The following is a 24,129-nucleotide window of genomic DNA, read 5'->3' on the forward strand; positions in this document are numbered from 1 at the left end:
CGCTGTGTTAAAGAAGAGATGCTGTGTTAAAGAAGAGATGCCAACCCCATGTTCGCTGCGAGGTCAACAACCGCTGTGTTAAAGAAGAGATGCTGTGTTAAAGAAGAGATGCCAACCCCATGTTCGCTGCGAGGTCAACAACCGCTGTGTTAAAGAAGAGATGCTGTGTTAAAGAAGAGATGCTGTGTTAAAGAAGAGATGCTGTGTTAAAGAAGAGATGATGTGTTAAAGAAGAGATGCTGTGTTAAAGAAGAGATGCTGTGTTAAAGAAGAGATGCTGTGTTAAAGAAGAGATGCTGTGTTAAAGAAGAGATGCTGTGTTAAAGAAGAGATGCTGTGTTAAAGAAGAGATGCTGTGTTAAAGAAGAGATGCTGTGTTAAAGAAGAGATGCTGTGTTAAAGAAGAGATGCTGTGTTAAAGAAGAGATGCTGTGTTAAAGAAGAGATGCTGTGTTAAAGAAGAGATGCCAACCCCATGTTCGCTGCGAGGTCAACAACCGCTGTGTTAAAGAAGAGATGCTGTGTTAAAGAAGAGATGCCAACCCCATGTTCGCTGCGAGGTCAACAACCGCTGTGTTAAAGAAGAGATGCTGTGTTAAAGAAGAGATGCCAACCCCATGTTCGCTGCGAGGTCAACAACCGCTGTGTTAAAGAAGAGATGCTGTGTTAAAGAAGAGATGCCAACCCCATGTTCGCTGCGAGGTCAACAACCGCTGTGTTAAAGAAGAGATGCTGTGTTAAAGAAGAGATGCCAACCCCATGTTCGCTGCGAGGTCAACAACCGCTGTGTTAAAGAAGAGATGCTGTGTTAAAGAAGAGATGCCAACCCCATGTTCGCTGCGAGGTCAACAACCGCTGTGTTAAAGAAGAGATGCTGTGTTAAAGAAGAGATGCCAACCCCATGTTCGCTGCGAGGTCAACAACCGCTGTGTTAAAGAAGAGATGCTGTGTTAAAGAAGAGATGCCAACCCCATGTTCGCTGCGAGGTCAACAACCGCTGTGTTAAAGAAGAGATGCTGTGTTAAAGAAGAGATGCCAACCCCATGTTCGCTGCGAGGTCAACAACCGCTGTGTTAAAGAAGAGATGCTGTGTTAAAGAAGAGATGCCAACCCCATGTTCGCTGCGAGGTCAACAACCGCTGTGTTAAAGAAGAGATGCTGTGTTAAAGAAGAGATGCCAACCCCATGTTCGCTGCGAGGTCAACAACCGCTGTGTTAAAGAAGAGATGCTGTGTTAAAGAAGAGATGCCAACCCCATGTTCGCTGCGAGGTCAACAACCGCTGTGTTAAAGAAGAGATGCTGTGTTAAAGAAGAGATGCCAACCCCATGTTCGCTGCGAGGTCAACAACCGCTGTGTTAAAGAAGAGATGCTGTGTTAAAGAAGAGATGCCAACCCCATGTTCGCTGCGAGGTCAACAACCGCTGTGTTAAAGAAGAGATGCTGTGTTAAAGAAGAGATGCCAACCCCATGTTCGCTGCGAGGTCAACAACCGCTGTGTTAAAGAAGAGATGCTGTGTTAAAGAAGAGATGCCAACCCCATGTTCGCTGCGAGGTCAACAACCGCTGTGTTAAAGAAGAGATGCTGTGTTAAAGAAGAGATGCCAACCCCATGTTCGCTGCGAGGTCAACAACCGCTGTGTTAAAGAAGAGATGCTGTGTTAAAGAAGAGATGCCAACCCCATGTTCGCTGCGAGGTCAACAACCGCTGTGTTAAAGAAGAGATGCTGTGTTAAAGAAGAGATGCCAACCCCATGTTCGCTGCGAGGTCAACAACCGCTGTGTTAAAGAAGAGATGCTGTGTTAAAGAAGAGATGCCAACCCCATGTTCGCTGCGAGGTCAACAACCGCTGTGTTAAAGAAGAGATGCTGTGTTAAAGAAGAGATGCCAACCCCATGTTCGCTGCGAGGTCAACAACCGCTGTGTTAAAGAAGAGATGCTGTGTTAAAGAAGAGATGCCAACCCCATGTTCGCTGCGAGGTCAACAACCGCTGTGTTAAAGAAGAGATGCTGTGTTAAAGAAGAGATGCCAACCCCATGTTCGCTGCGAGGTCAACAACCGCTGTGTTAAAGAAGAGATGCTGTGTTAAAGAAGAGATGCCAACCCCATGTTCGCTGCGAGGTCAACAACCGCTGTGTTAAAGAAGAGATGCTGTGTTAAAGAAGAGATGCCAACCCCATGTTCGCTGCGAGGTCAACAACCGCTGTGTTAAAGAAGAGATGCTGTGTTAAAGAAGAGATGCCAACCCCATGTTCGCTGCGAGGTCAACAACCGCTGTGTTAAAGAAGAGATGCTGTGTTAAAGAAGAGATGCCAACCCCATGTTCGCTGCGAGGTCAACAACCGCTGTGTTAAAGAAGAGATGCTGTGTTAAAGAAGAGATGCCAACCCCATGTTCGCTGCGAGGTCAACAACCGCTGTGTTAAAGAAGAGATGCTGTGTTAAAGAAGAGATGCCAACCCCATGTTCGCTGCGAGGTCAACAACCGCTGTGTTAAAGAAGAGATGCTGTGTTAAAGAAGAGATGCCAACCCCATGTTCGCTGCGAGGTCAACAACCGCTGTGTTAAAGAAGAGATGCTGTGTTAAAGAAGAGATGCTGTGTTAAAGAAGAGATGCTGTGTTAAAGAAGAGATGCTGTGTTAAAGAAGAGATGCCAACCCCATGTTCGCTGTTTCTTTGTTGTTGTTGTATATTTCACCCCCGTTTTCTCCACAATTTCGTGATATCCAATTGCGATCCGGTTTCGATCTTGTCTCATCGCTGCAACTCCCCAATGGGCTCGGGAGAGACGAAGGTCGAGTCATCCGTCCTCTGAAACATGACCCGCCACACCTCGCTTCTTAACACTCGCTTAACCCGGAAACCAGCCGCACCAACGTATCGGAGGAAACACAGATATACATCTGCAGTGGTCCACTCACCTCTCAGACCTCTCCTCACATCTCTACTGTCTCCTCACATCTCTAGTGTCTCCTCTCCTCACATCTCTAGTGTCTCCTCACATCTCTAGTGTCTCCTCACATCTCTAGTGTCTCCTCTCCTCACATCTCTACTGTCTCCTCTCCTCACATCTCTACTGTCTCCTCACATCTCTAGTGTCTCCTCTCCTCACATCTCTAGTGTCTCCTCTCCTCACATCTCTACTGTCTCCTCACATCTCTAGTGTCTCCTCTCCTCACATCTCTAGTGTCTCCTCTCCTCACATCTCTAGTGTCTCCTCTCCTCACATCTCTACTGTCTCCTCTCCTCACATTTCCACTGTGTCCTCTCCACTGTGTCCTCTCCCCACATCTCTACTGCCTGTTGTTGACCTCTCCTCACATCTCTACTGTCTCCTCTCCTCACATCTCTAGTGTCTCCTCTCCTCACATCTCTAGTGTCTCCTCTCCTCACATCTCTACTGTCTCCTCTCCTCACATCTCTACTGTCTCCTCTCCTCACATCTCTACTGTCTCCTCTCCTCACATCTCTAGTGTCTCCTCTCCTCACATCTCTAGTGTCTCCTCTCCTCACATCTCTACTGTCTCCTCTCCTCACATCTCTACTGTCTCCTCTCCTCACATCTCTAGTGTCTCCTCTCCTCACATCTCTAGTGTCTCCTCTCCTCACATCTCTACTGTCTCCTCTCCTCACATCTCTACCCTCTCCTCACATCTCTACTATCTCCTCTCATCACATCTCTACTGTCTCCTCTCCTCACATCTCTAGTGTCTCCTCTCCTCACATCTCTAGTGTCTCCTCTCCTCACATCTCTACTGTCTCCTCTCCTCACATCTCTACCCTCTCCTCACATCTCTACTATCTCCTCTCATCACATCTCTACTGTCTGTTGTTGACCTCTCCTCACATCTCTACTGCCTCCTCTCCTCACATCTCTACTGTGTCCTCTCCTCACATCTCTACTGTCTGTTGTTGACCTCTCCTCACAGCTCTACTGTCTCCTCTCCTCACATCTCTACTGTCTGTTGTTGACCTCTCCTCACATCTCTACTGTCTCCTCTCCTCACATCTCTACTGTCTGTTGTTGACCTCTCCTCACATCTCTACTGCCTCCTCTCCTCACATCTCTACTGTGTCCTCTCCTCACATCTCTACTGTCTGTTGTTGACCTCTCCTCACATCTCTACTGTCTCCTCTCCTCACATCTCTACTGTCTCCTCTCCTCACATCTCTACTGTCTCCTCTCCTCACATCTCTACTGTCTCCTCTCCTCACATCTCTACTGCCTCCTCTCCTCACATCTCTACTGTCTCCTCTCCTCACATCTCTACTGTTTGTTGTCTGATTGGTCAGCGACTGCTTTGTTGAGATGACCTTGTGCTGGACATCTGCTGAGAGAGGAGACAGGAGGCGAGGCACTGAGCCAGCCGTTTTGGTCTTAATGAATTCACTTTTGTCCGCTTTGAAAATTGAAAACAGGGTAATCACACACACACACAGTGCTGACTTTGTTGCATTCTTAGTAATCTATGTATTGCGTGTGTGTGGCGCTTGTGGAGATGTGTGTGATCACATGTGTTATTCTGAGCCCTCAACTGGTTTCACCCAGCCTCTGCAAAAGAGAGTAGACAGCTAACAAGATGAGCGTGAATAAAAGGGAGGAAATGTTTAGTCTTGTATTATGTTAGATTAAATCTTCCTGGCTGGCGAGGGAGGGCTCAGAGCTCAGCTGTGAGTTCTATTCCGCTGTTTAGCTGTGTTTTGATTGGATTACCAATGCCAGTGTTCAACATTCCTTCCTGTAAGCCTCAGAACGGCGGCGGATTCCTGATTTCTCTAACGGAATATTCAGCATGCATTAGAGTGATGCTGTGAAGCACCTATTCCCACTTCCTGCAGCCTAGCTGAGTGAGTGAGTGAGTGAGTGAGTGAGTGAGTGAGTGAGTAATACATCCTCAGAGATTCTCTTATTATCTGTGTCCTAAACAGCTCCCTATTCCCTATATTGTCCCATAGGGCTCTGGTCCAAATGAGTGTGTTATACAGGGAATAGGGTGCAATTTGGGCCTCAGACATTTTGTTTTTTATTTAACTAGGCAAGTCAGTTAAGAACTAATTCTTATTTACAATGACGGCCTAGGAACAGTGGGTTAACTGCCTGTTCAGGGGCAGAAATACATACAGGGCCTTCAGGAAAGTATTCAGACCCCTTGACTTTTTCCACATTTTGTTACGTTACAGCCTTCTAAAATGTGTTCAATAATTTTTTTCAGCAATCGACACACAAACCCCATAATGACATCACAATACCCCATAATGACATCACAATACCCCATAATGACATCACAATACCCCATAATGACATCACAATACCCCATAATGACTAAGTGAAAACAGGTTTTTAGAAATGTTTGCAATTTTTTTTTACTAATAAAAAACAGAAATATCTTATTTACATAAGTATTCAGACCCTTTGGTATGAGATTCAAAATTGAGCTCAGGTGCATCCTGTTTCCATCGATTGTCCTTGCGATGTTTCTACAACTTCATTGGAGTCCACCTGTGGTAAATTCAATTGATTAAACATGATTTGGAAAGGCAAACACCTGTCTATATAAGGTCCCACAGTTGGCAGTGTATGTCAGAGCAAAAACCAAGCCATGAGGTCGAAGGAATTGTCCGTAGAGCTCTGAGACAGGATTTTGTCGAGGCACAGATCTAGGGAAGGGTACCAAAACATATCTTCAGCATTGAAGGTCCCCAAGAACACAGTGGCCTCCATCATTCTTAAATAAAATAAGTTTGGAACCACCAAGACTCTTCCTAGAGCTGGTCAATCAGCCAAACTGAGCAATCAGGGGAGAAGGGCCTTGGTCAGGGTGGTGACCAACAACCTGATGGTCACTCTGACAAAACTCCAGAGTTTCTCTGTAGAGATGGGAGAACCATTCAGAAGGACAACTATCTCTGCAGCACTCCACCTATCAGGCCTTTATGGTAGAGTAGCCAGACGGAAGCCACTCCTCAGTAAAAGGCACATGACAACCCACTTGGAGTTTTCCAAAAGGCACCTAAAGGACTCTCAGACCATGAGAAACAAGATTCTCTGGTCTGATGAAACCAAGATTGAACTCTTTGGCCTGAATGCCAAGCGCCACGTCTGGAGGAAACCTGACACCATCCCTACGGTGAAGCATGGTGGTGGCAGCATCATGTTGTGGGGATGTTTTTCAGAGCAGTTACTGGGAGAATAGTCAGGATCAAGAAAAAGATGAACGGAGCAAAGTACAGAGATCCTTGATGAAAACCTGCTCCAGAGCGCTCAGAACCTCAGACTGGGGCGAAGGTTCACCTTCCAGCTGGACAACGACCCTAAGCACACAGCCAAGACAACGCAGGAGTGGCTTCGGAACAAGTCTCTGATGTCCTTGAGTGACCCAGCCAGAGGCCGGACTTGAACCCGATCAAACATCTCCAGAGAGATCTGAAAATAGCTGTGCAGCGACGCTCCCCATCCAACCTGACAGAGCTTGAGAGGATCTGCAGAGAAGAATGAGAGAAACTCCTCAAATACAGCTGTTCCAAGCTTGTAGCGTCAAACCTAGAGAAAACTCGAGGCTGTAATCGCTGCCAAAGGTGCTTCAACAAAGTACTGAGTAAAGGGTCTGAATAATCATGTAAATGTGATATTTCAGTTTTTATTTGTAACAAATTAGCAAAAATGTATTGTCATTATGGGGAATTGTGAATTGTGACCTACAGAGGTGTTATAGTAATGTACTTCCTGAGTGACCTACAGAGGTGTTATAGTAACGTACTTCCTGAGTGACCTACAGAGGTGGTATAGTAATGTACTTCCTGAGTGACCTACAAAGGTGTTATAGTAACGTACTTCCTGAGTGACCTACAGAGGTGGCATAGTAACGTACTTCCTGAGTGACCTACAGGGGTGTTATAGTAATGTACTTCCTGAGTGACCTACAGAGGTGGTATAGTAACGTACTTCCTGAGTGACCTACAGGGGAGTGAATACTGTCTAGGAGTTCATAGTGTAACCCCTTTCTGAATTGTTTAGACAAAACCAGTTGATTTTGGTCTCCACATCAAACTCTGTCCTCTCTCCTCTGTCCTCTCTACTCTGTCCTCTCTCCTCTGTCCTCTCTCCTCTGTCCTCTCTACTCTGTCCTCTCTACTCTCTCTTCTCTCCTCTGTCATCTCTCCTCTGTCCTCTCTCCTCTGTCCTCTCTCCTCTGTCCTCTCTCCTCTGTCCTCTCTCCTCTGTCCTCTCTCCTCTGTCCTCTCTCCTCTCTCCTCTCTACTCTGTCCTCTGTCCTCTCTCCTCTCTACTCTGTCCTCTCTCTGTCCTCTCTCTTCTGTCCTCTCTCCTCTCTCCTCTCTACTCTGTCCTCTCTCCTCCTCTGTCCTCTGTCCTCTGTCCTCTCTCCTCTCTCCTCTCTCCTCTCTACTCTGTCCTCTCTACTCTGTCCTCTCTACTCTGTCCTCTCTCCTCTCTCCTCTGTCCTCTCTCCTCTGTCCTCTCTCCTCTGTCCTCTCTACTCTGTCCTCTCTAATCTGTCCTCTCTCCTCTTCTCTCCAGACCAAGTGAGGAACAGTTACTACATCGGCCTGGACGGCTCTCTGCGTCTGGTGCTGGCCAACGGTATGGAGGTGTCCCTGCACACGGAGCCCCACCTGCTGGCCGGGACGGTCAACCCCACGGTCAGCAAGAGGAACGTAACCCTGGCTATCGACAACGGCCTCAACCTGGTAGAGTGGAGGCAGCGTAAGGAGCAGGCCCGAGGACAGGTGACTGTGTACGGACGACGACTCAGGGTAAGGATCGTGTTTAGAGATACATATTTAAAAGTTATTATTGGATAGTACTGCATGTGTTCCCTGCGGTCTTTATTGCCTATATTGGTATCTCTGAGATGAGAAAGGAAACCACACTTCCTGGGTGTGGGGGTCATGTGCCTAAACCAGGGCTGTTTCTAGGGGTCAACGGAGCAAATCAACATTTATTTATTTATTATTGTCATTTCTTTTATTTTTTTATTTTTTTGAATTTTACCCCTTTTTTCTCCCCAATTTCGTGGTATCCAATTGTTGTAGTAGCTACTATCTTGTCTCATCGCTACAACTCCCGTACGGGCTCGGGAGAGACGAAGGTTGAAAGTCATGCGTCCTCCGATACACAACCCAACCTAGCCGCACTGCTTCTTAACACAGCGCGCATCCAACCCGGAAGCCAGCCGCACCAATGCGCCGGAGGAAACACCGTGCACCTGGACACCTTGGTTAGCGTACACTGCGCCCAGCCCGCCACAGGAGTCGCTGGTGCGCGATGAGACAAGGACACCCCTACCGACCAAGCCCTCCCCTAACCTGGGCGATGCTAGGCCAGTTGTGCGTCGCCCCACGGACCTCCCGGTCGCGGTCGGTTACGACAGAGCCTGGGCGCGAACCCAGGGACTCTGATGGCACAGCTGGCGCTGCAGTACAGCGCCCTTAACCACTGCGCCACCCGGGAGGCTATTTGTCATTTCTACAGTATACAGCAGGTGTGAACAGTACAGTGAAATGCAATGAAATATGCAGCTCTCTAAATGGACATCAGCCTGCAGTGTGATGGATTCACAGTGTGTAGGTTTCTTGTATGTGTCTGACCTGGCACCGGGGTCAACGGAGCATGGGTGCAGTGTGATGGATTCACAGTGTGTAGGTTTCTTGTATGTGTCTGACCTGGCACCGGGGTCAACGGAGCATGGGTGCAGTGTGATGGATTCACAGTGTGTGGGTTTCTTGTATGTGTCTGACCTGGCACCGGGGTCAACGGAGCATGGGTGCAGTGTGATGGATTCACAGTGTGTGGGTTTCTTGTATGTGTCTGACCTGGCACCGGGGTCAACGGAGCATGGGTGCAGTGTGATGGATTCACAGTGTGTAGGTTTCTTGTATGTGTCTGACCTGGCACCGGGGTCAACGGAGCATGGGTGCAGTGTGATGGATTCACAGTGTGTAGGTTTCTTGTATGTGTCTGACCTGGCACCGGGGTCAACGGAGCATGGGTGCAGTGTGATGGATTCACAGTGTGTAGGTTTCTTGTATGTGTCTGACCTGGCACCGGGGTCAACGGAGCATGGGTGCAGTGTGATGGATTCACAGTGTGTAGGTTTCTTGTATGTGTCTGACCTGGCACCGGGGTCAACGGAGCATGGGTGCAGTGTGATGGATTCACAGTGTGTAGGTTTCTTGTATGTGTCTGACCTGGCACCGGGGTCAACGGAGCATGGGTGCAGTGTGATGGATTCACAGTGTGTAGGTTTCTTGTATGTGTCTGACCTGGCACCGGGGTCAACGGAGCATGGGTGCAGTGTGATGGATTCACAGTGTGTAGGTTTCTTGTATGTGTCTGACCTGGCACCGGGGTCAACGGAGCATGGGTGCAGTGTGATGGATTCACAGTGTGTAGGTTTCTTGTATGTGTCTGACCTGGCACCGGGGTCAACGGAGCATGGGTGCAGTGTGATGGATTCACAGTGTGTAGGTTTCTTGTATGTGTCTGACCTGGCACCGGGGTCAACGGAGCATGGGTGCAGTGTGATGGATTCACAGTGTGTAGGTTTCTTGTATGTGTCTGACCTGGCACCGGGGTCAACGGAGCATGGGTGCAGTGTGATGGATTCACAGTTGACCTGAGTGACTTTGACTTGGAGTCCTTACCAGACTGTATCAACCACGCCCTCTTGCTCTCGCTCTCGCTCTCTCTCTGTCTCTCTCTGTCTCTCTCTCTCTCTGTCTCTCTCTCTCTCTCTCTCTCTCTCTCTCTTTCTGTCTTTCTCTCTCTCTTTCTCTCTGTACCTCTCTTTTTCTCTGTCTTTCTCTCCTCTCTCTTTCTCTCGCTCTGTCTTTCTCTCGCTCTCGTGTGATTTTTGGTGTGAGGGCGGTGAGAAGGTTTGCTGTCCCTTTTTTGTTGCTTATTTCTGTATTATCTCCTGCCTGATTATCTCTATATATATATATATTATCTCCTTCCTGATTATCTCTATATATATATTATCTCCTGCCTGATTATCTCTCTATATATATATATATTATCTCCTTCCTGATTATCTCTATATATATTATCTCCTGCCTGATTATCTCTCTATATATATATATTATCTCCTTCCTGATTATCTCTATATATATTATCTCCTGCCTGATTATCTCTATATATATATATATTATCTCCTTCCTGATTATCTCTATATATATTATCTCCTTCCTGATTATCTCTCTATATATATATATTATCTCCTTCCTGATTATCTCTATATATATTATCTCCTGCCTGATTATCTCTCTATATATATATATATTATCTCCTTCCTGATTATCTCTATATATATTATCTCCTGCCTGATTATCTCTCTATATATATATATTATCTCCTTCCTGATTATCTCTATATATATTATCTCCTGCCTGATTATCTCAACCTGGTGCTGTAGTTGTGTAAAGTCCTCTGCATTGCCCAGGCTGGTCTATTGTTCAGTCCACGTGATTCTGGTGCTGTAGTTGTGTAAAGTCCTCTGCATTGCCCAGGCTGGTCTATTGTTCAGTCCATGTGATTCTGGTGCTGTAGTTGTGTAAAGTCCTCTGCATTGCCCAGGCTGGTCTACTGTTCAGTCCATGTGATTCTGGTGCTGTAGTTGTGTAAAGTCCTCTGCATTGCCCAGGCTGGTCTATTGTTCAGTCCATGTGATTCTGGTGCTGTAGTTGTGTAAAGTCCTCTGCATTGCCCAGGCTGGTCTATTGTTCAGTCCACGTGATTCTGGTGCTGTAGATGTGTAAAGTCCTCTGCATTGCCCAGGCTGGTCTATTGTTCAGTCCATGTGATTCTGGTGCTGTAGTTGTGTAAAGTCCTCTGCATTGCCCAGGCTGGTCTATTGTTCAGTCCACGTGATTCTGGTGCTGTAGTTGTGTAAAGTCCTCTGCATTGCCCAGGCTGGTCTATTGTTCAGTCCACGTGATTCTGGTGCTGTAGTTGTGTAAAGTCCTCTGCATTGCCCAGGCTGGTCTATTGTTCAGTCCATGTGATTCTGGTGCTGTAGTTGTGTAAAGTCCTCTGCATTGCCCAGGCTGGTCTACTGTTCAGTCCATGTGATTCTGGTGCTGTAGTTGTGTAAAGTCCTCTGCATTGCCTAGGCTGGTCTATTGTTCAGTCCATGTGATTCTGGTGCTGTAGTTGTGTAAAGTCCTCTGCATTGCCCAGGCTGGTCTATTGTTCAGTCCATATGATTCTGGTGCTGTAGTTGTGTAAAGTCCTCTGCATTGCCCAGGCTGGTCTATTGTTCAGTCCATGTGATTCTGGTGCTGTAGTTGTGTAAAGTCCTCTGCATTGCCCAGGCTGGTCTATTGTTCAGTCCATGTGATTCTGGTGCTGTAGTTGTGTAAAGTCCTCTGCATTGCCCAGGCTGATCTATTGTTCAGTCCACGTGATTCTGGTGCTGTAGTTGTGTAAAGTCCTCTGCATTGCCCAGGCTGGTCTATTGTTCAGTCCACGTGATTCTGGTGCTGTAGTTGTGTAAAGTCCTCTGCATTGCCCAGGCTGGTCTATTGTTCAGTCCATGTGATTCTGGTGCTGTAGTTGTGTAAAGTCCTCTGCATTGCCCAGGCTGGTCTATTGTTCAGTCCATGTGATTCTGGTGCTGTAGTTGTGTAAAGTTCTCTGCATTGCCCAGGCTGGTCTATTGTTCAGTCCATGTGATTCTGGTGCTGTAGTTGTGTAAAGTCCTCTGCATTGCCCAGGCTGGTCTATTGTTCAGTCCATGTGATTCTGGTGCTGTAGTTGTGTAAAGTCCTCTGCATTGCCCAGGCTGGTCTACTGTTCAGTCCACGTGATTCTGGTGCTGTAGTTGTGTAAAGTCCTCTGCATTGCCCAGGCTGGTCTATTGTTCAGTCCATGTGATTCTGGTGCTGTAGTTGTGTAAAGTCCTCTGCATTGCCCAGGCTGGTCTATTGTTCAGTCCATGTGATTCTGGTGCTGTAGTTGTGTAAAGTCCTCTGCATTGCCCAGGCTGGTCTACTGTTCAGTCCATGTGATTCTGGTGCTGTAGTTGTGTAAAGTCCTCTGCATTGCCCAGGCTGGTCTATTGTTCAGTCCATGTGATTCTGGTGCTGTAGTTGTGTAAAGTCCTCTGCATTGCCCAGGCTGGTCTATTGTTCAGTCCATGTGATTCTGGTGCTGTAGTTGTGTAAAGTCCTCTGCATTGCCCAGGCTGGTCTATTGTTCAGTCCATGTGATTCTGGTGCTGTAGTTAAAGTGTAAAGAATTTTGACTAAGTTGTATTTTCTAATTCCTGTAAGAGAGTATTTGGAGTATGGATTCAGTTCCAACAAGGATGGCGAGCTGCCCGAACCCAGGACATCCAGAAGAAGAGTTTCATGCAAAGATTTTATTTTCCTTTTCCTTGGAGGACACCGAATTTCCACTGCCGTACTACGGTGTGGTAGGAGTCTTTGTTCCACTGGATTACGGTGAGGTAGGAGTCTTTGTTCCACTAGATTACGGTGTGGTAGGAGTCTTTGTTCCACTGGATTACGGTGTGGTAGGAGTCTTTGTTCCACTGGATTACGGTGTGGTAGGATTCTTTGTTCCACTGGATTACGGTGTGGTAGGAGTCTTTGTTCCACTGGATTACGGTGTGGTAGGAGTCTTTGTTCCACTGGATTATGGTGTGGTAGGAGTCTTTGTTACACTGGATTACGGTGTGGTAGGAGTCTTTGTTACACTGGATTACGGTGTGGTAGGAGTCTTTGTTCCACTGCTGTACTACGGTGTGGTAGGATTCTTTGTTCCACTGCTGTACTACGGTGTGGTAGGAGTCTTTGTTCCACTGCCATGTTCCACTGGATTACGGTGTGGTAGGAGTCTTTGTTACACTGGATTACGGTGTGGTAGGAGTCTTTGTTCCACTGGATTACGGTGTAGTAGGAGTCTTTGTTCCACTGGATTACGGTGTGGTAGGAGTCTTTGTTACACTGGATTACGGTGTGGTAGGATTCTTTGTTCCACTGCCATGTTCCACTGGATTACGGTGTGGTAGGAGTCTTTGTTCCACTGCTGTACTACGGTGTGGTAGGATTCTTTGTTCCACTGCCATGTTCCACTGGATTACGGTGTGGTAGGAGTCTTTGTTACACTGGATTACGGTGTGGTAGGAGTCTTTGTTCCACTGGATTACGGTGTGGTAGGAGTCTTTGTTACACCATACGTTGCAGTGGGACTGTCATAAGAACACACCACATTTAAACACCTTACATATTTATTGATAAGCACATTCACTCTCCTTTGATTCCACCTCATAGCGGTTCGGCCTCCGCCCCGGGTCCAGATCTGAGAACCGGGGGTTTTGGGGGGCAGTCTCGGCCTCCGCCCCGGGTCCAGATCTGAGAGCCAGGGGTTTCGGGGGGCAGTCTCGGCCTCTGCCCCGGGTCCAGATCTGAGAGCCGGGGGTTTCGGGGGCAGTCTCGCCCTCTGCCCCGGGTCCAAACTCAACCCCAACCGTCGGAGTTGCAAGGTTCCGTTGCCTGTACTGTGAATGTTAATGTAGCCGTGGTGGTGCGCTCAGCGGCGGCGTGATAGTGACTGAGCTCCTGGAAGTGGTTACCGAGGGCACTGACTCCGAGGCTGATACGCCTGTTTCACAGACAACGAAGAATGATGTGCCCAGTGTAATTACAGACATGCAGGGTGATGTGCCCAGTGTAATTACAGACATGCAGGGTGATGTGCCCATTGTAATTACAGACATGCAGGGTGATGTGCCCAGTGTAATTACAGACATGCAGGTTGATGTGCCCAGTGTAATTACAGACATGCAGGTTGATGTGCCCAGTGTAATTACAGACATGCAGGTTGATGTGCCCAGTGTAATTACAGACATGCAGGCTGATGTGCCCAGTGTAATTACAGACATGCAGGTTGATGTGCCCAGTGTAATTACAGACATGCAGGTTGATGTGCCCAGTGTAATTACAGACATGCAGGTTGATGTGCCCAGTGTAATTACAGACATGCAGGCTGATGTGCCCAGTGTAATTACAGACATGCAGGTTGATGTGCCCAGTGTAATTACAGACATGCAGGTTGATGTGCCCAGTGTAATTACAGACATGCAGGCTGATGTGCCCAGTGTAATTACAGACATGCAGGGTGATGTGCCCAGTGTAATTACAGACATGCAGGGTGATGTGCCCAGTGTAATTACAGACATGCAGGGTGATGTGCCCAGTGTAATTACAGACATGCAGGTTGATGTGCCCAGTGTAATTACAGACATGCAGGCTGATGTGCCCAGTGTAATTACAGACATGCAGGTTGATGTGCCCAGTGTAATTACAGACATGCAGGGTGATGTGCCCAGTGTAATTACAGACATGCAGGTTGATGTGCCCAGTGTAATTACAGACATGCAGGTTGATGTGCCCAGTGTAATTACAGACATGCAGGCTGATGTGCCCAGTGTAATTACAGACATGCAGGTTGATGTGCCCAGTGTAATTACAGACATGCAGGTTGATGTGCCCAGTGTAATTACAGACATGCAGGGTGATGTGCCCAGTGTAATTACAGACATGCAGGTTGATGTGAGGGGAGGTGGGCTCTGGATTCCGTGGAGCTGCTCCGTGAGGAATGGAGGAAGAGATTGACAAGCTGTCGGATATCCCCATCAATGTAGATGTAGCATCAGTCAGGTTCACTGTACACGTTACAGCAGGAGGAAAGGAGAAGGAACAGCAAGATCATCACAATGGTCTGATCCTGATGATATGTTCTTACGGGAGACCCACAGTGATAGATGGGGAGGGGGAGTATGTCTTTACTGATAGTGGTAATGAGGTAGTGTGGTGCATGGAGGGGGAGGGGGAGTATGTCTTTACTGATAGTGGTAATGAGGTAGGGTGGTGCATGGAGGGGGAGGGGAGTATGTCTTTACTGATAGTGGTAATGAGGTAGTGTGGGGGAGGGGGAGTATGTCTTTACTGATAGTGGTAATGAGGTAGTGTGGGGGAGGGGGAGTATGTCTTTACTGATAGTGGTAATGAGGTAGTGTGGGGGAGGGGGAGTATGTCTTTACTGATAGTGGTAATGAGGTAGTGTGGGGGAGGGGGAGTATGTCTTTACTGATAGTGGTAATGAGGTAGTGTGGTGCATGGATGGGAAGGGGGAGGGGGAGTATGTCTTTACTGATAGTGGTACTGAGGTAGTGTGGGGGAGGGGGAGGGGGAGTATGTCTTTACTGATAGTGGTAATGAGGTAGTGTGGTGCATGGAGGGGGAGTATGTCTTTACTGATAGTGGTAATGAGGTATTGGTGGGCATGGATGTGGAGGGGGAGTATGTCTTTACTGATAGTGGTAATGAGGTAGTGTGGGGGAGGGGGAGGGGGAGTATGTCTTTACTGATAGTGGTAATGAGGTAGTGGTGGGCATGGATGTGGAGGGGGAGTATGTCTTTACTGATCGTGGATTGATAATATGAGTAAGTCATAATATGTTTCTATTTACGCCTCAGATACCCTAAAATGTAATCAAACTATAATATTTATTTTGTAAAGAAGATCTTAAAGTTATATCTAGTTCTGTTCTCATCAGGCCTAGATCTTACAGTCAAACCTACCTCAGAGGTGGAGACGGGGCCTACGCAGGATATTAGAGACATCGAGGATAGCCTTATTGGGCAGCCGGACTCAGGGTCAGAGAGGGAGTTGAGTGGGCTAAGTGGACACAGCTGGGGTCTTCTTTACCGAATCAGGTGGAGGGTAGTTACCCTGACGGACATGGGATGCTCCGAGGGCGTTCTTCAACCTGGAGAGGAAGTCGGCTCAGCAGAAGCAGATGTTCCTTCTATGGCGTCCTTCAGGTTCTCTGATGTCGGATCCAACAGAGATGAGGAGGATGACTATAGACTTCGAGGCAGACCTCTGCTGTGACAGCAACATAATCTAGAAGTGTGCTCAGGAGATTGCCACACACACTTATAAAGAGGGGTTGATAACATGACCAGGATGGGTGGATAATATGGGTTGATAATATGACCAGGATGGGTTGATAATGTGACCAGGATGGGTTGTTAATATGACCAGAATGGGTTGATAATATGACCAGGAAGGGTTGATAATATAACCAGGATGTGTTGATAATATGACCAGGATGGGTTGATAATATGACCAGGATGGGTTGATAATATGACCAGGATGGGTTGATAATATAACCAGGATGGGTTGATAATATAACCAGGATGGGTTGATAATATGACCAGGATGGGTTGATAACATGACCAGGATGGGTTATTAATATGACCAGGATGGGTTGATAATATGACCAGGATGGGTTGATAATATGACCAGGATGGGTTCATAATATAACCAGGATGGGTTGATAATATGACCAGGATGGGTCATTAATATGACCAGGATGGGTTGATAATATGACCAGGATGGGTTGATAATATGACCAGGATGGGTTGATAATATAACCAGGATGGGTTGATAATATGACCAGGATGGGTTGATAACATGACCAGGAAGGGTTGATAATATAACCAGGATGGGTTGATACTATAACCAGGATGGGTTGATACTATAACCAGGATGGGTTGATAATATGACCAGGATGGGTTGTTAATATGACCAGGATGGGTAGTGTATATGACCAGAATGGGTAGTGTATATGACCAGGATGGGTAGTGTATATGACCAGGATGGGTTGTTAATATGACTAGGATGGGTTGATACTATGACTAGGATGGGTTGATAATATGACCAGGATGGGTTGATAACATGACCAGGATGGGTTTATACTATAACCAGGATGGGTTGATAATATGACCAGGATGGGTTCATACTATAACCAGGATGGGTTCATACTATAACCAGGATGGGTTGATACTATGACCAGGATGGGTTGATACTATAACCAGGATGGGTTGATACTATAACCAGGATGGGTTGATACTATGACCAGGATGGGTTATTAATATGACCAGGATGGGTTGATAACATGACCAGGATGGGTTATTAATATGACCAGGATGGGTTGATAATATGACCAGGATGGGTTGATAAGATAACCAGGATGGATTGATAATATGACCAGGATGGGTCATTAATATGACCAGGATGGGTTGATAACATGACCAGGATGGGTTATTAATATGACCAGGATGGGTTGATAATATGACCAGGATGGGTTGATAATATAACCAGGATGGGTTGATAATATGACCAGGATGGGTTGTTAATATGACCAGGATGGGTAGTGTATATGACCAGGATGGGTAGTGTATATGACCAGGATGGGTAGTGTATATGACCAGGATGGGTTGTTAATATGACCAGGATGGGTTGATACTATGACTAGGATGGGTTGATACTATAACCAGTATGGGTTGGTACTATGACCAGGATGGGTTGATACTATAACCAGGATGGGTTGATACTATAACCAGGATGGGTTGATACTATGACCAGGATGGGTTATTAATATGACCAGGATGGGTTGATAACATGACCAGGATGGGTTATTAATATGACCAGGATGGGTTGATAATATGACCAGGATGGGTTGATAATATAACCAGGATGGGTTGATAATATGACCAGGATGGGTTGCTAATATGACCAGGATGGGTAGTGTATATGACCAGGATGGGTAGTGTATATGAGCAGGATGGGTAGTGTATATGACCAGGATGGGTTGTTAATATGACCAGGATGGGTTGATACTATGACCAGGATGGGTTGATAACATGACCAGGATGGGTTTATACTATGACCAGGATGGGTTGTTAATATGACCAGGATGGGTTGATACTATAACCAGGATGGGTTAATAATGTGACCAGGATGGGTTGTTAAAATGACCAGGATGGGTTCATACTATAACCAGGATTGGTTGTTAATGTGACCAGGATGGGTTGTTAACATGACCAGGATGGATTGGTAATATGACCAGGATGGATTGGTAATATGACCAGGATGGTTGGTAATATGACCAGGATGGATTGGTAATATGACCAGGATGGGTTGGTAATATGACCAGGATGGGTTGGTAATATGACCAGGATGGGTTGGTAATATGACCAGTATGGTTGGTAATATGACCAGGATATGTTGACCAGGATGGATTGATGTCGGATCCAACAGAGATGAGGAGGATGACTATAGACTTCTAGGCAGACCTCTGCTGTGACAGCAACATAATCTATGTTTGTGTGTGTGTGAGTGTGAATGAGTGTGAGAGTGTGACCAGGGTGGGTTGTTAATATGACCAGGATGGGTTCATACTATAACCAGGATGGGTTGATACTATGACCAGGATGGGTTGATACTATAACCAGGATGGGTTGATACTATGACCAGGATGGGTTGATACTATAACCAGGATGGGTTGATACTATAACCAGGATAGGTTGATAACATGACCAGGATGGGTTAATAATGTGACCAGGATGGGTTGATACTATAACCAGGATGGGTTGATAACATGACCAGGATGGGTTAATAATATGACCAGGATGGGTTGTTAATATGACCAGGATGGGTTCATACTATAACCAGGATTGGTTAATAATGTGACCAGGATGGGTTGATAATGTGACCAGGATGGGTTGATAATATGACCAGGATGGGTTCATACTATAACCAGGATTGGTTAATAATGTGACCAGGATGGGTTGATAATGTGACCAGGATGGGTTGATAATATGACCAGGATGGGTTGATAACATGACCAGGATGGGTTGATACTATAACCAGGATTGTGCCTTTGGCTTCTGGACAATGAAAGAAAGATGATATGAAACCCAATAGAAGAGGAGAGAAATGGCATAGTGGTGGGTCCAATAGGGAAGTACATGGAAACGTGTGTGTGTGTGTGTGTGTGTGTGTGTGATACAACGCTACTCGACACTGCTAATGGGAAGGTGCCACTTTGTCTGTCATTGGCCGTTCATTTAATGGCCCTGGGAGCTATTTAGAAGTGAGTGGCTCTAATGTAGGTAACTCACTCTCTCTCCCTCACTCACTCACTCACTCACTCACTCACTCACTCACTCACTCACTCACACACCCATACACACACACATACACACACACACTCACACTCAAATACACGGTTAAACACACACTTACACACACACACACACTGACATACACACTCACACACACACACACACACACAAACAGACACACTCTCTCACACACACTCACACTCACACTCATTCACTCATTCACTCACACACTCATTCACTCACACACACACACAGACACACGGTCACAGACAGAACAGGACAGAATGAACAGGACAGAACACAGGTCTGGGCAGAACAGGACAGAACACAGGTCTGGGCAGAACAGGACAGAACACAGTTCTGAGCTGAACAGGCAAGAACACAGGTCTGGGCAGAACAGGCCAGAACACAGGTCTGGGCTGAACAGGCCAGAACACAGGTCTGGGCTGAACAGGACAGAACACAGGTCTGGGCTGAACGGGACAGAACACAGGTCTGGGCTGAACAGGACAGAACACAGGTCTGGGCAGAACAGGACAGAACACAGGTCTGGGCTGAACAGGACAGAACACAGTGCTGAGCTGAACAGGCAAAAACACAGGTCTGGGCAGAACAGGACAGAACACAGGTCTGGGCAGAACAGGACAGAACACAGGTCTGGGCAGAACAGGACAGAACACAGGTCTGGGCAGAACAGGACAGAACACAGATCTGGGCTGAACAGGCCAGAACACAGGTCTGAGCTGAACACAGTGCTGAGCTGAACAGGCCAGAACACAGTGCTGAGCTGAACACAGTGCTGAGCTGAACAGGCCAGAACACAGGTCTGAGCTGAACAGGACAGAACACAGTGCTGAGCTGAACACAGTGCTGAGCAGAACAGGCCAGAACACAGGTCTGAGCTGAAACGGACAGAACACAGGGCTGAGCAGAACAGGCCAGAACACAGGTCTGAGCTGAACAGGACAGAACACAGGGCTGAGCTGAACAGGCCAGAACACAGGTCTGAGCTGAACACAGGTCTGGGCTGAACAGGCCAGAACACAGGTCTGAGCTGAACAGGCCAGAACACAGGTCTGAGCTGAACAGGCCAGAACACAGGTCTGAGCTGAACAGGCCAGAACACAGGTCTGAGCTGAACAGGCCAGAACACAGGGCTGAGCAGAACAGGCCAGGTGAATGACTACCTGCTGTGTTTATAGATCCAGGTGAATGACTACCTGATGTGTGTATAGATCCAGGTGAATGACTACCTGCTGTGTGTATAGATCCAGGTGAATGAATACATGCTGTGTGTATAGATCCAGGTGAATGAATACATGCTGTGTGTATAGATCCAGGTGAATGACTACCTGATGTGTGTATAGATCCAGGTGAATGACTACCTGATGTGTGTATAGATCCAGGTGAATGACTACCTGCTGTGTGTATAGATCCAGGTGAATGACTACCTGCTGTGTGTATAGATCCAGGTGAATTAATACATGCTGTGTGTATAGATCCAGGTGAATGAATACATGCTGTGTGTATAGATCCAGGTGAATGTCTACCTGCTGTGTGTATAGATCCAGGTGAATGACTAACTGATGTGTGTATAGATCCAGGTGAATGACTACCTGCTGTGTTTATAGATCCAGGTGAATGACTACCTGCTGTGTGTATAGATCCAGGTGAATGACTACCTGCTGTGTGTATAGATCCAGGTGAATGACTACCTGCTGTGTGTATAGATCCAGGTGAATGACTACCTGCTGTGTGTATAGATCCAGGTGAATGACTACCTGCTGTGTGTATAGATCCAGGTGAATGAATACATGCTGTGTGTATAGATCCAGGTGAATGACTACCTGCTGTGTGTATAGATCCAGGTGAATGACTACCTGCTGTGTTTATAGATCCAGGTGAATGACTACCTGCTGTGTGTATAGATCCAGGTGAATGACTACCTGCTGTGTTTATAGATCCAGGTGAATGACTACCTGATGTGTGTACATGTCCTCTATTCCATTTCCTGAAGCTAAAGGGGTCGATAGTGGACCGTAGTTTGGCCCAGCTAGCTAGTGACAGACAGCAGTGCCACGTGCTAGTCGACCACACACACACACACACACACACACAAACACACACACACATACACACACACACACACCCCTGATTTTTGCTATCAGTCTAGGGAACATAGAGAGAACAGACTGTGCTGTTCTCCATGGAAACAGGAGCCACCTGTCAGTCGGAGTAGTTTGTAAATCTAAGGCACAGCACCACAGACACAGCACCACAGACACAGCACCACAGCACCACAGACACAGCACCACAGACACAGCACCACAGACACAGCACCACAGCACCACAGACACAGCACCACAGCAGCACAGACACAGCACCACAGCACCACAGACACAGCACCACAGACACAGCACCACAGCACCACAGACACAGCACCACAGCACCACAGACACAGCACCACAGACACAGAGCTGGTTAGCAGAGACATACCCCCTCCTTTCTATATCGTTGTATTGACATTGTGTTATTAATGCTGTGTCCTGCACTGCCTCCCAATGCTAGGTTCGTTCTGGGCTGGATACCAGAGATCTACCTGCCTGTCTGTACTGTGAGATATCAATGTGTTAGCATTGTAGCATTGTAGTATTGTAACGGTGTACTATTAAAATCTGTAATATCTTATGCTTCACCGAGTCGTGGCTGAACGACGACATTAATAACATACCAGCTGGCGGGCTAAACACTCACGGGGCGGGGGCCTATGCATATATGTAAACAACAGCTGGTGCACGACATCTAAGGAAGTCTCGAGGTTTTGAGTATCTCATGATAAGCTGTAGACCACACTTTCCACCAAGAGAGTTTACATCAATATTTCTTGAAGCTGTCCATATACCACAGCAGACCGATGCTGGCACTAAGACTGCACTCAATGAGCTGTATAAGGCCATAAGCAAACAGGAAAACGCTCATCCAGATGCGGCGCTCCTGGTGGCCGGGGAGGTTAATGCAGGGTAACTTAAATCAGTTTTACATCATTTCTACCAGCATGTTAAATGTGCAACCAGAGGGGAAATAATTCCTTTACTTTACTCCAAACACAGAGATGCATACAAAGCTCTTCCTCGCCCTCCAGTTGGCAAATCTGACCATAATTCTATCCTCCTGATTCCTGCATCCAAGCTAAAATCAAAGGGGAGGCAGGTAGCCTAGTGGTTAGAGTGTAGAGGAGGCAGGTAGCCTAGTGGTTAGAGTGTAGAGGAGGCAGGTAGCCTAGTGGTTAGAGTGTAGAGGAGGCAGGTAGCCTAGTGGTTAGAGTGTAGAGGAGGCAGGTAGCCTAGTGGTTAGAGTGTAGAGGAGGCAGGTAGCCTAGTGGTTAGAGTGTAGAGGAGGCAGGTAGCCTAGTGGTTAGAGTGTAGAGGAGGCAGGTAGCCTAGTGGTTAGAGTGTAGAGGAGGCAGGTAGCCTAGTGGTTAGAGTGTAGAGGAGGCAGGTAGCCTAGTGGTTAGAGTGTAGAGGAGGTAGGTAACCTAGTGGTTAGAGTTTAGAGGAGGTAGGTAACCTAGTGGTTAGAGTTTAGAGGAGGTAGGTAACCTAGTGGTTAGAGTTTAGAGGAGGTAGGTAACCTAGTGGTTAGAGTTTAGAGGAGGTAGGTAACCTAGTGGTTAGAGTGTAGAGGTGGCAGGGTAGCCTAGTGGTTAGAGTGTAGAGGAGGTAGGTAACCTAGTGGTTAGAGTGTAGGGGCGGCAGGGTAGCCTAGTGGTTAGAGTGTAGAGGAGGTAGGTAACCTAGTGGTTAGAGTGTAGAGGTGGCAGGGTAGCCTAGTGGTTAGAGTGTAGAGGAGGTAGGTAACCTAGTGGTTAGAGTGTAGGGGCGGCAGGGTAACCTAGTGGTTAGAGTGTAGGGGCGGCAGGGTAGCCTAGTGGTTAGAGTGTAGGGGCGGCAGGGTAGCCTAGTGGTTAGAGTGTAGAGGTGGCAGGGTAGCCTAGTAGTTAGAGTGTTGGACTAGTAATCAAAAGGTTGCAAGTTCAAATCTCCGAGCTGACAAGGTACAAATCTGTCGTTCTGCCCCTGAACAGGCAGTTAACCCACTGTTCCTAGGCTGTCTTTGAAAATACTAATTTGTTCTTAACTGACTTGTCTAGTTAAATCAATTTTAAAAAGCAGGAAGCACCAGTGACTCGGCATATTAAAAAGTGGTCAGATGAAGCAGATGCTAAACTACAGGACTGTTTGTCTATCACAGACTGGAATATGTCCCGGGATTCATCCGATGGCATTGAGGAGTACACCACATCAGTCACTGGCTTTAGCAATAAGTGAATCGATGACATCGTCCCCACAGTGACTGTACGTACATACCCCAACCAGAAGCCATGGATGACAGGCAACATTCTCACTGAGCTAAAGGCTAGCTGCTGCTGCTTTCAAGGAGCGGGATCCTGCTATGCCCTCTGATGAAGATTGATTCAATCTTCATCAGCACCAGCACCAACACCGGCTCTGATGCTCGTCAGATATGGCAGGGCTTCAAACCATTACAGACTACAAAGGGAAGCACAGCCAAGAGCTGCCCAGTGACAGAAGCCCTTACCCTTACCCCCCCTGTATATAGCCTCCACATTGACTATGTACCGGTACCCCCTGTATATAGCCTCCACATTGACTCTGTACCGGTACCCCCCTGTATATAGCCTCCACATTGACTCTGTACCGGTACCCCCTGTATATAGCCTCCATATTGACTCTGTACCGGTACCCCCTGTATATAGCCTCCACATTGACTCTGTACTGGTACTCCCTGTATATAGTCTCCACATTGACTCTGTACCGGTACCCTCTGTATATAGCCTTCACATTGACTCTGTACCGGTACCCCCTGTATATAGCTTCTACATTGACTCTGTACCGTAACACCCTGCATATAGCCTCCACATTGACTCTGTACCGGTACCCCCTGTATATAGCCTCCACATTGACTCTGTACCGGTACCCCCTGTATATTGCCTCCACATTGACTCTGTACCGTAACACCCTGTATATAGCCTCCACATTGACTCTGTACCATAACACCCTGTATATAGCCTCCACATTGACTCTGTACCGGTACCCCCTGTATATAGC

The 24,129-nt window shown here is 47.1% G+C and overlaps 1 protein-coding gene across 1 annotated transcript in view; it reads left to right on the plus strand.

Moving 5' to 3' along the window:
• Positions 1-24,129, plus strand: part of LOC139385837 (teneurin transmembrane protein 4) — a 523,395-nt gene that overhangs the window by 431,066 nt on the left and 68,200 nt on the right. The window contains exon 31 of the mRNA XM_071131087.1: positions 7,539-7,774. Coding sequence (XP_070987188.1) covers positions 7,539-7,774 — 236 coding nt within the window. The remainder of the gene's footprint in view (positions 1-7,538; positions 7,775-24,129) is intronic.

Source organism: Oncorhynchus clarkii, chromosome 27 (genome assembly GCF_045791955.1).
Source record: "Oncorhynchus clarkii lewisi isolate Uvic-CL-2024 chromosome 27, UVic_Ocla_1.0, whole genome shotgun sequence".
NCBI lineage: Eukaryota > Metazoa > Chordata > Actinopteri > Salmoniformes > Salmonidae > Oncorhynchus > Oncorhynchus clarkii.